This window comes from Oncorhynchus masou, chromosome 9 (assembly GCF_036934945.1).
Source record: "Oncorhynchus masou masou isolate Uvic2021 chromosome 9, UVic_Omas_1.1, whole genome shotgun sequence".
NCBI lineage: Eukaryota > Metazoa > Chordata > Actinopteri > Salmoniformes > Salmonidae > Oncorhynchus > Oncorhynchus masou.
Window position 1 is genome coordinate 54,649,055 of NC_088220.1, and position 18,273 is coordinate 54,667,327.

Sequence of the window (18,273 nt, forward strand, 5' to 3'; positions counted from 1 at the left end):
TCTCTTTCTTTTAGAAGAGCCTGCGTGGCCCCTGGGCTCTCTGAAGCACTGGAAGCTCACTCTGTACGGCTCCTCTCTGTCCTTCGAAGAGGTCAAGGAGAGACAGAGGTCAGGAGACACAGACCACTGTTAAAACAGCAGCCTGGGTTATATAAATGGAACATATATTGTTTGTTTCTGGATCCTGTATTTTTAAAGGGAAGGGATATTTTGTCATTGGTGCTCCCTTAGTGGATGTGAGCATTGATTGGTTGTGTGTTTTGATTGACAGTGTGGTGGAGGAGGCTATGGGGGGGCAGTATCTGGACAGCAGTTTCTCCCTGCCCTGTCCTGCAGGCATGGACATCCCCCCTGAGACGGTCAGCCCGTTCACATCCAGCAGCCTCAAGGTATGTTACACACACACACACACACACACAATATATGCCTCATTTTGTAACTTCCTCTCCCATCACCATATCTCTGTGTAGTCTCTGCTACTGCTGGGCTGCTTCGCTCTTTTCTGGTCCCTGTACTACACCCTGGAGGTGACCCTGGCCAACCTGGACTTTAGAGGGCTGTGTTGGTGGGACAGAGGGACGCGGGGCTCCCACAGGGTGCTGGAGATGCTCTGAGCTGGAGAGAACTGTGTGTTGGACTAATCACTGGAGACGCTGCCACATAACACTGGAGAAAACCTCTTCCCTCTACGACCTCCCACCCGCCGTTCATCAGTCTAGGCCTGCTGTGAACCCAGGGGGGCAAACTGGACTGGACTGGAGACTGAGCTATGTGGGCTGGAACTGTGATCTCACTGGCCCACCCATCGCTCCCCAAGCCTGTGGCCTTATATCAGCGTTGCAGAGCCCCAAGCCTGTGGCCTTATATCAGCGTTGCAGAGCCCCAAGCCTGTGGCCTTTTATCAGTGTTGCAGAGCCCCAGGCCTGTGGCCTTATATCAGCGTTGCAGAGCCCCAAGCCTGTGGCCTTTTTATCAGCGTTGCAGAGACCCAAGCCTGTGGCCTTTTATCAGTGTTGCAGAGCCCCAGGCCTGTGGCCTTTTATCAGCGTTGCAGAGCCCCAAGCCTGTGGCCTTATATCAGCGTTGTAGAGCCCCAGGCCTGTGGCCTTTTATCAGTGTTGCAGAGCCCCAGGCCTGTGGCCTTATATCAGCATTGCAGAACCCCAAGCCTGTGGCCTTTTTATCAGCGTTGCAGAGCCCCAAGCCTGTGGCCTTTTATCAGCGTTGCAGAGCCCCAAGCCTGTGGCCTTTTATCAGCGTTGCAGAGCCCCAAGCCTGTGGCCTTTTTATCAGCGTTGCAGAGCCCCAAGCCTGTGGCCTTTTATCAGCGTTGCAGAGCCCCAGGCCTGTGGCCTTTTATCAGCGTTGCAGAGCCCCAAGCCTGTGGCCTTTTATCAGCGTTGCAGAGCCCCAAGCGTATGTGAGTAAGTGTACTGCGGGGGAGCAACCTAAACCCTCTGGATCTCTCAGGACCCTCCGGCACCTAGCAGTGCTATAGAGTTGGTAGTTTGGCCTGGTCTTTGGGTTGAAGTGTGTATGACTAATTTGGTTCAGTCACTTACCTGGGTCTTTTACTGTGGGATTAGACGGCATGCTGGACAACCAGACAGAGCAGCACTCCTGGGGTGGTTTCCTGGACAATGATTATCCTGGACTAAAAAGCAAGATCAATTACGAATATCCGTTGGAAATGCTTTTTAGCCCAGGATTAGGTTATAGTCTGGGTCCGTAACCAGCCCTTGAAGTTTAAGTCAGTCTTCCAAAGTTTATTAGGTGTGCACCATGGGAAGGCATTACAATGCTGTGCGTGTGAATGTGTTTTAAGATGTAAATGGTGTTTGGTTTTGGGGATGTGTGACGGTGTGTGAGTGATGGAATGCTCTTGAGATTATGGCTGCTTTTTAAATTATTTATTTGATTAATAGGATTTGTTCAAATGTTTGCATTGTAATTTCAGGAAGTGTCTAATACTGTGTACGAAACATGAAACTTTGTCAGGGTATGGACTCTACAAGGTGTCAAGCATTCCACAGGGATAATGTTCCATGTTGACTCAAATGATTCCCACAATTGTCAATTTGACCGGGTGACCTTTGGATGTTAGACCAAGTTGCTTTTGGTTTTGGTCCAACAGCTTCAAACAGCTGTAAAAAAATATATATATTTTTTATTTTTTATTTTTTTTCAATATATTTTATATTAGCTCAGTCTCCAGTCCAGTCCATGCCGTCTATATATATATATATATATATATATATATAATATTGCAACGATTTTAGATGGTACAATGATTACTGACACTATTCTGTGCTTGTTTTCTCGCAAACTGAAATTGAGCGAACAGTGTAGAATTTTTGCAACTAGGAAATTAATAATTTCCACGAGATAACACAGCCACGAATTCAGAACAGCTTTCCCATTTTGACAACAGATTACGTTCCGGTGGGAGAAATCAGTATGCAAATATCGCAGCCAATCCCAACATTAGCGGCTAAGTGATACTGTGAAACACTTTCATTCCACTATTAGCGCCAGATATATTATGGACATTTTTCTGAAATTACAATGCATAAATTCAAAGAAATCCTATGTGTAGCAGCTTTAAAGCTACAATATGTAAGTTTTGGGTGACCGGACCAAGTTCGTATAGAAATGTGAGATCATTCATTCCTGTCTAAGAAGCGGTAGATTTGTTCTATGTGTGTTATTTCTATGCTTCCCGTTCCAAAGTTTTTGCTTATTTTACTTTCGGTTTTGTACACTAACTTTAAACAGCTGAATATACAATATTTTTTATTATGGAAAATATATTTCAAAGCGGTTTAGATGGTACGGTGGTTCTCTACACAATGACTGCTTGTTTTGTCACAAACTGAAATTACGCGAACTATTCGTATTTTAGCAACCAGGAAACGATGGAGCGATTTCTGTGCATCTTTTAAGTTAATTATTTGTAAACAGACCTCCTGTTTGGAATGTTATTTTGTGCAGACTGTATACATTTTTCCAGTACTTGAACTTGATTTGGGATCTGAGTGTGGGGTTGAATGTGTTTTTAATTTTTTTTTTTATCAACTGTAATATGTGTGTGTTGTACATCTATATATCAGAGTTTGATGATTTTTATGAACTGAAACATATTAAAGATTTTATTTTTATTTACTGAACTGGAAGCCGGTGTTTTGCTGTGCAAGTCACCGCTTGACTGAGTAAAATTAATAAAGATTCTTGATGGAAGTTTCCGGCTGGATCCTTTCCATAATTTCCCTTAATCAAACTATGGGAATTTAGCACAAAAAACGTTTCAATATCATTCTTGAGTCCCACCATCGCTGGCGTGTTTTGGACTTCTAACCCTTGTTTAAACTGTGTGTCTGTGTTTTAACGGGGGCAGAGCCAGAGCGGTGTTTGAGACCAGGGCAGATCACAAAAATGGTTATTCTCACAAAAATGTGTGTAACGTAGCTCAAACCGTTCTGACAAGGTATTATGACCATCTGTAAAAAGCTGACATGAGTCGTTAGAAGCTACGCGCTTCTTCTACATAGAAGATCATAGGAAATCCCAGGACTGTGTCTATAATACTGTAATAAGCTCACATGGTTGCTGTCAAACTCAACTCCACACAGTTGTCACTGACTAATTGGATATTCATTTTCCACTGAGCAAACTATTGCTGTACTTACAGGATTCTTATAAAACAAATCAGGTTTTTGCTTAGCGGACTTATTTGTATATTGACATTTGTCAATAAAACTTATGAATGCCACTGTTTATGTCATTGTTTTTTTCTACTTTGTAGCCCTGGTTGTCCTGAAAATACACGGGTTAAATGCTTCAATGTGAGGCTAAATATGAGTGCAGAGCAAGCAGATGAATGAAAGTAGTGAATTTCTGCTTTTCCACTGTGGGAGGCCTAGGACAAATGGAGCTAATAAGACTACAAAAAATATGGGTCTGTTTGCGGCCATAGCAGTTGGCAGGGATTGGTACATACAGTATAGCGCTGTTAACTTGAGAAACTCATCCATAACACTGGAGACGCAATGAACTTCAACCTCATTTCCTTCCTTTTATTTGGCATTTTTCAAACGACCTCTCAAGCAATCTCTCAATGTTTCTACATTTGGATAGAATGTCCTTGTAATAAGAAGGCGTAGTTTGGTCGCTTCAGTGCCTTCTCTATGATTCAGATATCAGTCTCATGTAAACATGAGAATTGCGTTTGATGATGAGTGATTGACAGCTGTATATGCATGTTGTCCCTTTCACCTTAAGACTCACATTTCACATATGGTATTTGCAGTGTAGATTTGGGTTGTAATATTGGGCTGGTCATAGTGTTGTGTGATACTAGTGAGACTGTTCCTACTACACTGGGATAAAGTTGATTTGAGCCATTAAGACTTCATCTATGGGGCTTGTCGTAGCTGCAGTGAGAGGGTAAAGGGGGGTTGAGAGGGCAGTGCAGGGTGTGGTGGAGAAGGGAGGGGAAAGGACAAGGGTCAGTGGTTTGGTTGTTATTATTGGATCTGTCGGGTGGCTCCGTACGACATGCCAGTCTGGCTCGCCCCTTTGTTGGAGCCCATCTGCAGGCCAATCACACCCTTCCCCGCCTTCAACTGGTCGTCTGTGAACTCCCTCCGGTTCTCCTGGGCTTTCCTGCAAGGGTACATGAACAATGAACTCAAACACACACTGGCACAGCACAATACACAACCCAACTCTAAACAGCTCCAGCACTGACTGAATACACCAGCAACACCATCACTCTTCACATTTTTCTAAACTCACTTGAAGAACCAGTTGGGGTCGCCGCGGTAATTGCCGTCATCCTTGGTGACAGCCACGCTGCCGAGGGACATCAGTGTCCTCTGGACTGCAGCCAGATCCTTCCCTGTCACCACAAAATCACAGCAGGTTCTTTAAGTCCCCACACCGTTGTATGTTCCCCACACCACATCCGCTGTTATCTGTGGCATATGTAATGCCCTGTGTTGTCATTGTTGTGACTGTTTGATGAGATGGACATGCTTTGCGAACCTTCCCAGAGGTCCACGGTCTGGAACATGTCGGTCTTGATGACACCGAAGCTCTCAGCAGCAGTTAGGAACTGTGAGATCTGCTCCATCTGTTTGAAGGCCATGCTTGAGCTGGCTATCTTCTTGATGGGCTTGTTGTCTTTATGCAGACTGTTAATGAGCTCACTCAGGACCTGGGGTATAGGAACATAAAGACAAGAGTAAGAGTATGTTGGCAGAAAAGAACCATCTGTACCGTCATATACTCTTGTGGGGTCCCCCAAGGTTCGATACTTGGCACATTGTTGTTTTTAAATGTACAGGTTTATTATCATAATCTGATTTCCAAAGGGTTTGTTTCTCCGTTCTCTTTGCTGATGACACAAATCTTTAGACTGAATAAAGATGGTTCAAATAAATGGCTAATATGAATTCTGAATGCCATTAAGTTGAAATCTATGTTTCATTCTGAGGGGCATTGGGTTGGTACTCACACATCCATCCTTAAGCCAGTCCTGGAAGCCCAGTTTGCCAGATTCGGGCTTCCCAACTCCAGATCCACACTGGGCCACAATCCACTGCACCAAAAGCTCCTCCACCTCAGCGTCGTACTTCTTGTCAATCTTGTCCTGCACCACACGGCTCATGCCATAAGATGGACCTTTGTTGGCCATGCCTACCTGGGGACCCTTTCCCACCGAGAGGGATAGCGGGAGAGACAGAGTGGAGTAGAACAGATATTAAATAGAGGAAATATTGATATTTATGTGAGTAAGTGAAGGGAGTTGCTCTGTGATAGGGTTCCCCCAACTAGTGGATTTTATTTGGCACCCCAAGGTATAGATTTTTTTTATTAGTTTATTGTTGGACATAAAATATTAAAAACACCAGCCAAGTGATTTGAATTTTGAAAATTTGTTTCAAAGCATTCCCACGCAAAATAGAGAGATATACAGTATGTAATTGTAAACAAATGTAAGCAAAGTTTGACATGATTATGTTTTAGTCAAATATTATACCCAGTTGGGCTTCTTGAGGTCAATTTGCAGTTTACAGATGATTTGTAATTATGTTCCGGTCCCCTGACCATCCGCTGAAGAATCAAATCATCATGCGGCTGAATCTAGCTGAGGCTCCCTGTTCTATGATGTCTGAGATCATCTTGATCTGGTATTAGACGTGAAAGCATTCCCTGGTTCAGATGACATTGTCACATTGACTATGTCTAATGTATGAGTTTCCATATCAGTTGTGCCTGAGGTGAGTATGTACACTCATTTGCATGTCACTTGTGCTATGATCTGCTATCATGACTAATACGAAGGGACTCCTTTATCCATTGGCCTTTGGCTGAAACAGATATTACCTTAGTTGCAAGTCAAGCCATTTCCAACAGCTCTGTGGATATGTGGGCAGATTCGCATGCGGACACATGAAGACTTTGTACAAATGGCAGATTCACTCACAAACAAATATGCCTGCGAACACTTACACACACACACACACATATAGATGTCATGCATTTATAAAGGCGTGTAATTGAGCCACTCCTCCCAAAGACGATTGTCTCCGAATGCACACCAGTTCAGCCCCTCTGCATTAATTACAGAACTAAATATCAGGAGCCAAATTGCTGTACAATGGGAGCCCTAGAATCAGCAGAATCTCTCTCTCTTTTTGTATCTCTGCCTCTCTCTTAAACACACTAGGCGTCACCAACACCATTGCTTGCAAAACTGTTGCTTTTGGGCCAAGCTGCCAAGTGCAAAGCCCATATCAGTGCACTCTTGTCACCTTGTTTGCCATCTTGATGTCAGGATACCACGATGTGCCTGGGGGTTAAAGGTCAAATGTTAAATGTTACCACCTGTAATTCACCTTCATCCTGATTGGACGTCATGCGGGGTCCTTCCCCAGATTGCTGTTGGATGGGGTAGCCAATGGCAACAGTAATGTAAGATCTGGACACCATCTATGTCTCATAAGGAGACAGTTCCCTTATCCACACAAAATAGTTCCATAAGGGTTCTTCCTGGAACCCTTTTTGGTTCCAGGAAGAACATTTTTGGGTGCCATGTAGAACTCTCTGTGGAAAGCGTAGAACCCAAAAGGTAGAACCCAAAAGTGTTCTACTTGTAACCACAAGGTTTTTAACCTGCAACCAAAAAGGGTTTTTCAAAGGGTTCTCCTATAGTTACAGCCGAAGAACCCCTTTAGATTCCAGATGGCACCTTTTTTCCTAAGTGTGTATTTTCACAGTTGGAGATGATGCCGAAACAGATCTCTCTCTCTCTCCACCCAACTACTCACACTCCACCACAAGGTCAGCGTGGACCCTTCCCATGCCTAGTATTTGAACGATAAGCTCAAAAAACACACCTTATGCGCCTCCACTTCCTCATTCCCATACTGACTCATCATTTTAAGTCAGACAACACTTAAGAGAAAATGTATCGATCAGCCGCCATTAACCTAGTGTTCTGAGCCAGCAGTCATGCGTTGAACATTGGCATTAAGAGCATGTATCTGTGTCACCGCGTTGTTTTTGATTGGGAGCCATCAACACACAGTCCTGGACTGTGGCACTGGGCCCAGTCACACATTACTGCTGCTCCATCATCCAAAGAAGTAGACCAAGGCACAGTCCTTCTAGACACTATCTGCCAACAATCCAGTCACACGATTATGAAGCCTTCAAAATACAGAAACTTGACAGGAGTTTTTTTTTTTTTGAGTTTCAAGCTGCTCAGTTGTTTCATGGAACCTTAACCATGAACTCATAACCACAAAGACAAGACAAGTGCCTAATATTCCCCACATCCTCCTCCTCAGAGTCAGACCACGATAAGCTCCCAACCTCACCGTAACACACTCAGTCAAACCCTCGCACAGTGCATCATTACAGAAACATTACAGAGGAATGTGAGGAAGGTCAGGCTGCTAACTATGTCATTACTTCTCCCTCCAGTTGTCCTGACCTATACTTCATAAACAAGCATTTTGACCATCAGAGATAAGACTGCTGTTCCTCCAATGTGGAAAGGCCCTTTCGTCTGTGTGCCACTGCCAGTACAGGTCACTGCCCTCCACAGAGGGGATATGGATGGTCTGAGATGTCAGTTCACATGGGACGGGACCCTGGTTCCATTATGGTATGTATGTGTGCTTAGGAACCTACTGTACTGTTGGGTTTGGCATCAGGCCCTGCCTTATATCTCCAGAACAGTATGTCAGGCTGGCCTGTGGGTTGGCCTCAGTCTGGGTTGTCTCTCTCCCTCTCTGTGTGTGTGTGTGTGTGTGTGTGTGTGTGTGTGTGTGTGTGTGTGTGTGTGTGTGTGTGTGTGTGTGTGTGTGTGTGTGTGTGTGTGTGTGTGTGTGTGTGTGTGTGTGTGTGTGTGTGTGTGTTAATTACGTAGCTATGTTTCTATTTTGACCTGATTATAGTGAGTTCTACATTTGGTAGGACATGTAGAATTCAGCCTCTGAACTACATGTTGCTTCTCAACTACTGGTACTACAGTATGAAACAGTGTCCACTTATCCTAATGAAAATATGACATCACCTTCCGTCGCTCCTTTCATGTCTGTTTTACATCTGTGTTTCTGTCTCGCCATAGTAACACAGCTGGCTGTCTCGCCATGAAGCACAGTTTGAAAGCTGTGGTCTGTGAACTGTGGCGAAAGCCATGACGTAATGCCAGCGGCGCCTCAGTGCCACTGAAACGGAGCTCAAGATAATCTTATCTCCTACTGCTGCTGGTCAGCTAGCCTCTGGGACTTTACTCCTGCTACTGCTAGGCCTACTGTACTGTAGATAACTCCACAGCTACTGAAGCTGCTGCTGGTTTCCCATTGTTATCGCTCTGTCTCTCACAAAAACACTCCTGTCCACTCCCAGCAAAGATTAGGCTGAGAAATCGTATTGATTAATCGCATATATAATCAATGACAGCTGTTGTGTTTCTGTGTTACTTGTTTGCGTCTTTTGTCTGTGTGTGTGCGTGTCTTTAGTCTTCGGAAAGTGTGTTTGCCGTGAACTTTTGTTGGCTATTGAATTCCGAGCCAAAGCCCATGTACGGCAGTCAGTCATTTGCAAGTGAAAACTGAGCTATGCAATTGTGTCTGTAACAAGAGGAGCTGCCTATCCCAGATCTCTCCCTAGGGCCAAGCTGGTCAAACTGTTTCTCTGTTACCTTTACATCTTTGTGACTGATTCGGATGGTTATTTTGCAGTAGAAACACCCCATCTCATATCAGAACTACATATCCCATCCCTCTCAGAACTACATATCCCATCCCTCTCTAAAGGTATGCTCTAGCACCCGGTACCCCATTGACCAAGACATCAACCCACATAGATTATTAGTTTTACTATGTGTGTCTATTCACACACACAGTCACACACAGTCACACACAGTCACACACAGGATGGAGTATGAGACACACAGGCATACAGTATGGAGGATTAGAGAAACAATGAAAACATGGTTAGAGAACACAGTGCTCTGACAATGTTACTTTTCTCAAAAATCTATGACATAGCTGACAGACAGCCATATGGGTCTTCTGGCTCTGTACACTCAGGATAAGGCTTCCATGGTAGGGCTGACAGACTACCGTCTCAGCACGGTGTTCTTCTGACTGGAACCCAAAAGCAGCTTCAGTAAAGAGATATACTCACTGTGTTAAAGTATGTAGTGAAGAGTCTTTCCTCTGTACAAGCGCCGGGTCAGGAGGTGTGTGTGTGTCCGTGTGTGTGTGACTGACTGTTTGTATACTTCTAGCTCCAGCAAAGTCCTCCCTCGGAAAAGTGCTGGCTTAAAAGGACCAGACAAGCTGAAATGACTTCACTTCTCTTAAGCCTCGTATACACCTTGTGCTAACATGTGAGTTTCATGATCTCATCAAATATGACCCAACCACTATCTGATCAAGGTTTGTTGCGTCTATACATTGTTTTAAAATGTGTCTCCTATCCGTCCACTGTGTCCTCATTGTGACCAAATTAACTGGTGCCTCGCTGTATGCAAATTATTTGATAGATATTCTTTCAAAATGATTTGTATGTATTTACGGAAGCCATATTTACAGAAGCCATAAGTCAATGGTGCTACCTGTCAATGATTTTAAAGGACATTATAAGGATTATTGAAATGGTTTGACCATCCAGATCTGTTAACACATGATGTATATCCATACACAATGCGTGTATGACTACCTCCAGAGGTGGTGGGAAGATCTGATCACTATCAGATCACAATGTGTCTTTTATTCTACACATATCTAAAAATCGGGCACAATCAGAATGTGGACAAGATCAGAACTCAGGGCGCATGTTAGCATCATTTATAAACAGGGCTTTAGCTAAGAAGGAGAGAGGAAGAGAGAGAGTAAAAAGGAAACCACCGCCTTAAAAGGGCATGGGCTTTCTGTCTACTCTCCTTCCATCCCTCCCTCCTTTCGTCTATAACTTTCCCTCTCTCCTCCCCTCTTTCTTGTTTTTTCTCTTTTTTGTTGTCCGTTAAAAAAGTGCATCCTTATTTGGGAAGGCCTGTTCAGTGCGAGAGGAGCTCTGCCAGGAGGCTCTGGATTGGTCAGTAGGAATACTCCAAATACTTCACCACACCACTCCATCAGCAGAGTGGAGAGGGAGAGGGAGAGAGAGAGAGGGAGAGAGAGGGAGAGAGAGAGAGAGAGAGAGAGAGAGAGAGGGAGAGAGAGGGAGAGAGAGAGAGAGGCTCTGCCTGGGAAGAGAGAAAAAGAGAAGGATGGAGAGATTGAAAAAGAGAGGCTTGAGCTAGAGGAGGAGGTGATGAATAGAGGTGGTGTCATTAAGGGCCCATCAGGATATCAGGCCCGTGGATAGTGGCACAGACTGTTACAACAGACTTTGTCCATTTGGCCCTAATACATCATGTTAGCACCACATCTGTTCTTTCCCCCCTTCATATTTCAGAAAGTCTGGTATTGACTTCAGAAATATGCTGAGGGAGTGAGAGAGAGGAGAGAGGGGGAATGTGTGACCACAGAGATGGGAGGGCCATGCGAGAGGAGGAGCGGGAGGAGTAGTAAAGGGAGGAGGAGGAGGAGGAGGAGAGGGAATCTGAGGTTGAGAGAGATAAATGAGTGAAGACAAGAGTCATCTCACCATCAGAGCACAGCAGACCTTTTATGTCCAAGATGCTCGTCAACTGGCCTGCTGAGTTGTGTTTGGGCAAACGTGCGTGTGTGTGTATGGTAAGAGAGAAATGGGGGTAGGGAAGAGAGGATGTGTGGACGTCGTAGTTAGTAACACATTCCCTTCTCATTACCATCACTCCTTCTCTTGCCAGACCCCCAGTAGTGTAAACTCACTTTGCCTCACACCCTCACATCCTACATTAAGTCAGTTGTTGGGGTTTCTGTCTCACTGTGTCTCCTCCCATCTCACCAAGGTATCACTAGCCCGTTTAAACCTGGTGCTAACATGCGCCCTTTGTTCTGATTTTGTCCACATTCTGAATGTGCTCACATTCTTTGAGTGGTGTAGAAGATTAAACGACACATTGTGATCTGATTGTGATCGGATCTTCCTGACTACTTCGGGAGGTAGTCAGACACGCATTGTGTCTGGAATCTGGAAATCAATCAACCATAAACGTACCTGGATGGCCAAACCATTTAAATAATCATTATACATCATTATATAAAATCATTGACAGGTAGCACCATTGACTTATGGCATCAGTAATTCCCTTATAAATAAATCCATATTATTTTGAAAGAATATCTATCAAATGATTTGAATACATGGAAGCATCAGCTAATCTGGTTACAATATGGACACAGTAGACGGATAAGAGACACATTTTAAAATGCAATGTGTAGACGTGACAAACCTTGCTCAGATAGTGATTGAATCATATTTATCAGATCGAGAAACTCACATGTTAGCGCAAGGTGTAAACAAGGCTTTTGTCTCAATGTGTCACCAAGGTATCACTGATGTCATTGGGCTGCCCTGACCCTCTCCTCCATGCTGATGTCACAGACAGGGGATTCCATGTTGAGGACATGTGGAAGGAGGGCTTAATTGGTCGTAGCACTTCCTTATACAGTTATTACCATAGAATAATCAGGTCTTTTGTTGCATCTACTCAAACTGAAATTATAATTGAATCCTTAGTCATTATTAAACATTTAGGAATAGGCTTTAGACTTTTCCCTCGTTGCTTTTTTCCACTCCAAGTGGTTTTTCATATGAAAAGATACCGTGCACCTGAATTTCTAGGGAACACATACATGGCATGTGTAGGCTATATCTTTTAAAATCAGTGGAATAGTTCAAGAAATACCAGCAGTCTCAGTAACCAGACTTAGTAAAACACAAAGGCCTTCAGATATGTAAGTAAGCTTTGGACAAATTCACATTTTGTATTTATATATAAAGCGCTTTTACATCAGCAGATGTCACAAAGTGCTTATACAGAAGCCCAGTCTAAAACCCCAAACCGCAAGCAATGCAGATGTAGAAGCACTGTGGCTAGTAAAAACTCACAAGAAAGGCAGGAACCTAAGAAGAAACGTAGAGAGGAACCAGGCACCTCAGGAGTAAATGTCAGTTGGCTTTTCATAGCCAAGCATTCAGAGATCTAGACAGCAGTTGCAGTAGAGGGAGGGAGGGAGGGAGGGGGAGGGAGGGAGGGAGGGAGGGAGGGAGGGAGGGAGGGAGGGAGGGAGGGAGGGAGGGAGGGAGGGAGGGAGGGAGGGAGGGAGGGAGGGAGGGAGGGAGGGAGGGAGAATAGCATAGCCTTGCTATTGAGAAAGGTTGCCATAGGCAGACCTTGTTCTCAAGAGAAGACAGGCTATGTGGAATCTGAGCTGCAATTCCTAACCTCCTGCCAATGGTATGACCAAATTAGAGACACATATTTCCCTCAGATTACACAGACCCACAAAGAATTTGAAAACAAATCAAAATTTGATAAATAAATTTGAAATACTACAGTGTGCAATCACAGCAGCAAGACTTTTTCCCATGCCAATAAAGCCCATTGAATTGAATTGAATTGAGAGAGAGAGAGAGACGGAGAGAGAGATGGAGAGAGAGAGAGAGAGAGAGAGAGAGAGAGATTTGAGAATTAGAGGGAGCATGCTTAAGATCACGCAGGACACCAGATAAGACAGGAGAATTTCCCCAGATAGGACAGACTGACCCTAGCCCACCGGCACATAGACTATTGCAGCATAGATACTGGAGACTGTGATGGGGTCAGAGGGCACTGTGGCCACATCCTACGATACCCCTGGACAGGGCCAACCAAGCAGGATATAACCCCACCCCCTTGGTCAAATCACAGCCCCCACACCACTAGAGGGATATGAACAGACCACCAACTTACTACCCGGTTTACAAGGATGAGTATAGCCCATGAAGATCTCCACCACACGAACCAGAGGGGGCACAAAACCAGACAGGAAGAAAAAAGCCTGGCACGACATGACGCGCCCCTCCTACAAGTAAGCTTCGTCCGTGCAAGAATAGCCCATAGGGCAGTAGCCTACTGTTTGCTGTGTGAGGCCGTTTTAATGTACAAGTACAACTCCTGGATAGGATGTTAGTCTGTATCAGGGCGTTACCCCCAATACATCTCCTTAATGTTGATTGCCAAGTCTTTGATATGACTCGAACAGGGATCGAACCCCACATCTTCCAGGGTGGTAAGTAACCACACGGCCACTGATAGTTACATATAAATTCCTGGTTATTGCATTGTGAAAAGTCCTATAAAACCTCAAAATGTGGTGTTGAACTCTGATCCTTCACAAAAAAAGCATGAGACACATGACCTCTCCACTCTCTTACTCAGCACCGCAACGGACTATATTTGAGCACGAATGCTGTTGTACAAGCTTACTTCTTTGTCCCAGTGCGCCCGCCTCACAATTTCCCGCGCAAATACAGGTAAACTCGTCATACTGCTATGTATTTTATCTATTACCATTTAATAATCATCAATACATTTATTGAAACAAGACAAATCTGTAACCGTATCCATATTATCATGCCAAAGTAGCATCTTCTCATTCACTTTAAATCCCAGTCCGCTGGAATAATTGCCATGTCTGTTTAAACCCCCCACACTCTCTTGAGACATTAAAATGATGTGTGTATGTGCGTGGGCCTGTGCATGTGTGTGGGTGCGAGTATGTGTGTGGAAGTTTGGCATTTGTGTATGCGTGCATACGTGTGTGTAGGGTCATACATTAGAGGGAGTTTACAAGAGTGGAGGAGTTTGCTTACATCCAGGCACACACTGGTTTATAATACATTCCGATAAGCAGTGAGAGACAACAGGGTTACACAATGACATCAGAGGACATGTACAGTATGTCATCCAATATCCCCCATAATCTCTCTTGCTCAACATCTCTCTTTGCTCTTTTTCCTTTTCATATCGTATTTGGGGTTTCATGTGCCCTCTAGTGGTCAAAACGAGTCAACAGACATCCTTTGAACCATTGCATTTCTGTTCAAAATGTTGTATCAAGTCTGCCCAAATGTGCCTAATTGGTTTAATAATACATTTTCAAGTCCATAACTGTGCACTCTCCTCAAACAATAGCATTATTTCACTGTAATAGCTACTGTAAATTGGACAGTGCAGTTAGTTTAACAGGAATTTAAGCTTTCTGCCCATATCAGATATGTCTATGTCATGGGAAATGTTCTTGTTACTTACAACCTCATGCTAATCACATTAGCCTACGTTAACTCAACCGTCCCGCGGGGGGACACACCGATCCTGTTAAAGAGTTACCATCTCCCTAAATAAACGCTAAATGTCTTTTCCTATCACATCCATAGAACAGTCCAGGTATTAATCATAACCTTGTGTCATGTCATCATTCTGAACAGTCTTAACCTCCTGCATCTGCAAAAAACCCAGTACTACACAAATTGGTTTAATTATTTATTTACTTTTCGTTGATTGGAACTACTCTCATAGTAATCATATGCGTTGCACACGAACCGCCACCCGTTTGGAGTAAGAAATCATCAATGTATTTACGTGTGAATGCCTTTGTTCGCCTTGTAGTCCTGAACAGAACTACAGAGTTGATTTCCCTTCCATTCGCTCTTAAAACTGCCTCTTTGAAAATAGGCTAGCCAGCCGTGTCGATTGTTCCTTGTTGGGTGATGAGAGTAGAGTACTACAGTGATTTGAGAAGAGTAGTAGAATGGTCCCACTTAAATAATATTTTTTAGATACTTTACTTAGGACAGTTAATCAGCTGTACCAGAGATTGTCCGGGAGGTGCACTTCTCGCCTCTACCTCGTGTTGATTTTCAGAGTTCGAACTACTTTGGATGTGAGCTGCAGCTACACGCCTCTCTGGTCTAAATGTTAATTTCTTTATCAATCCTCTTCTGGTCGAAAGGGATGGTTCCGTGAGGCTGACACGCTGTCTGACCTCACTCGGGGCATGGCTACTTACTGCACAACATTTATAGGAGACAAATGATATCTTATAGCTCCTAAACTCATATTCATATCTTAACAAAAATATGTTCATCATATTGCATTTACAACATGGAGGATGGAGACTTAGTACATGTAGTGTTTATACTTTTTAAGTTATAGTATTTCCTTTGTAACATTTTTAATGACATCACAAAATAACAACCCATATGACATTATTATTATTATTATTCCTCTGACCATTCCCCACATTTCTATGTTTGAAATATTGTTCCAGTATTCACTTTAGAACGTGTTAGAGTTTCGGTGGAAACCGTCTGTGTAGACAAAGGATCATTCCTGTGTGAATTTGGAGAGGGATGTTCTCTCTCTCATTGATTTACAGGGCGTGAGGTGTCAATCTCCCCCCCCACAAAATGTATGGTTTTGTTTTTTCTTTATAAGGAACAACAGAATTCCAAACTCCTTTGTATTAGTTATTATTTAGCGAACACCAATAGTGCAACTCCTGTTGCAGTATCTCGTACACAGTTGTTCCAGTAAGTTCAAGTCCAATCAAGTTATTGTTATGTAGACTACTTTACATGATTTGATGTTTGTAATCACTGTGGTGGAATCCAAAACACATTTGTAAAACTGGGAGAAGCAACAACATAACAATCATACCCTCCTTCACTCTTACCTTCACTCTTACCTGTGCCAATGGTGAAGATCACAGGCTCAAACTGTCCAATGATGTTGAAATGAAAAGAACATAATTTATTCAAGTAATAATCCACCAGAGAGACTGAAGTCATCCCAATATTAGTGTGCCCAGTGAGAATTGAAATCAGAATTCACAATGTATCTGCTTTCCACAGTGTTCTAAGCAACAATGCTACTACAATGGCAACTATGAAGCATCACAATGTGGGCCACTTGCTTTGATCTGAGCAGAGTGAGTTCTATGAATATAATTGTATATAATTGTCTCTCATGCAAGAACCTGGGGGACGAGGTTAGGCAGATAAAGACATATTCTTTACTGAAGTAGGCTACTGCCAATCTCAAAGGGGCTCAAACCAATTCAGCAGCACCATGGCACTGTTCAACAATGAATTGACACGTCGAACTGTAACACACTCACACAGTTGGTTGATACCAATGTCATTGGTATTGTAGACAATGTAAATATATTTTCCATTTCTCTGTTTGATCTCACTCTGATGAAGGCCAAGATGGAGGAGTACAACAAGTATTTTAAGAGCGAGACCTGCGCTTTTCCCAAGAGCTTTGCCACCTTTCCCCCATGTAAATCCTACTTACCTAATTCAAATGTCGGCCTACAACACGTGTCTTGTTACATGCTTAACTTGCAAACTTACGTTATTGGCTACAATCATTATCCTACCGTTTTGATCAAAACTTGCAGCAAAGACACCTTGGCTGCGTTTCAAACTCAAAGCAGACAGCCCTCGGCCCTAAACCCTCAGCCGTTGAATGACGTTTTACATAGTCACATCCGAGTGTACCTTAAATGTCCCTTGCCCAAGTGAGGGAGAGTGATGATGAAGAAACATCCTTGGAGGAAATCTTGAAGTTGAGCTTAAAAACAACCAACCTAAAGCTAAAGCTTACCTAGTAAGCTAACGTATGTAGCTCAAGCTATTAATGTGCCTAGTAAGCTAACGTATCTAGCTAGCACTCCTGTCAGGTAGCTAGCTACAGTTAACCATAGCTGGCGAGCAAGTTTTATAGTTTGGTAATTTATTCCAATACATTTCAGAATTGCAAAAAATATGTTTATGAATCTAGCAAAGTTTTATAGACTCCTCACTATGAGACTAAGCCAATTTGTCAGAGCTATATATATTTAGCAAGCTAGCTTCATACTTTTTTATTGGCTTGCTGAAACTGAAGTCTTGTTGATTACATTTGACACTTCACAGTCACCAGAGTTTGACGTGACTACAATTTGCATTGAATTGTGGGTCATATCAACCTCGCAAGTGATCAAAGAGGGGGTAACGTTTGTGAATTGGACCTCCACTTTAGACGGCAATCAAACTGCATCCGGTTTCGACGGAGACTCCCCCGAGGGAAGGTGGATAGTGCAAGGGCTGAGGGGTAAAAATAACGTGTTTCGACTGCAGCCCTTGCCTGAGGAAGCCTGCTCTGATCTGACTTTCGCGCGCCACAATCATTTTGCTGTCCAATCAAAGCGTTATGCGTCTATGTCGTCAAAATAAATGTGGGGGCGTAGTTTTTGACCAAAATTCCCAAGCAGCTGAACGCTTATGGTCCCATCTAAATTTGATCTCGCTTTTTTAAATTAAATTAACGGACTGGTGGCCTTTATGAAACAGGTTTCCCATTCATACATTTAAAAAAATCATTGACTTGCGTTTACAAATAAGAATTTTGAAGACAAAGACCAAAAGTACAATGGGCATTGATTGCAGTGTGATAAATCAACAGCAAATTCAGTATAGGCTTATTTCATTTCCAAACTTACAATTCCCATTTTTTTCTGCAATTATTCTATTAAATCGCATTACTTTTCCAGTCTGAAATGCACATTTAAACATGCCATGATATTACAGACATTCCCTGACTTGTGGGAACCCTGTTTAAATTAAAAATAATAATGCTAACTACAACAAAATACAAGCCATTGTTAATAAGACGTAGGTTAGCTAGCCTAAGAGTCATTATCATTCACTTGTATGCCTATTTGGTCGTACTTACCATTATTATTCATTAACTCAGCATTCATTTAGAGATACATTCATTTAGAGGCTATGAGACCA

General features: G+C 43.2%; 2 protein-coding genes across 5 annotated transcripts in view; one reads left to right on the plus strand and one right to left on the minus strand.

The window, feature by feature from the left end:
* The window catches only part of LOC135546219 (proprotein convertase subtilisin/kexin type 7-like), a 30,344-nt gene extending 27,107 nt beyond the window's left edge, over positions 1 to 3,237 (plus strand). For all 3 annotated transcript variants that reach the window (XM_064974464.1, XM_064974466.1, XM_064974465.1), the window contains exons 14-16: positions 15 to 108; positions 272 to 389; positions 471 to 3,237. In XM_064974464.1, the coding sequence (XP_064830536.1) occupies positions 15 to 108; positions 272 to 389; positions 471 to 614 (356 nt within the window). In that variant the 3' untranslated portion in view covers positions 615 to 3,237. The remainder of the gene's footprint in view (positions 1 to 14; positions 109 to 271; positions 390 to 470) is intronic.
* An 810-nt stretch (positions 3,238 to 4,047) lies between these two features.
* On the minus strand, positions 4,048 to 9,847 carry LOC135546220 (transgelin-like). 2 transcript variants are annotated; one of them, XM_064974467.1, is made up of 6 exons: positions 9,703 to 9,847; positions 6,816 to 6,853; positions 5,516 to 5,710; positions 5,044 to 5,215; positions 4,795 to 4,897; positions 4,048 to 4,662 (listed from the first exon to the last, which is right to left on the minus strand). In XM_064974467.1, exons 2-6 carry the CDS (start codon positions 6,825 to 6,827, stop codon positions 4,524 to 4,526), a joined length of 621 nt encoding a protein of 206 aa, XP_064830539.1. In that variant the 5' UTR covers positions 6,828 to 6,853; positions 9,703 to 9,847; the 3' UTR covers positions 4,048 to 4,523. The 2 variants fall into 2 exon arrangements, with proteins under 2 accessions (XP_064830539.1, XP_064830540.1); XM_064974468.1 differs by lacking the exon at positions 6,816 to 6,853 and having other exon boundaries at positions 9,703 to 9,845.
* Positions 9,848 to 18,273: the final 8,426 nt, after the last annotated feature.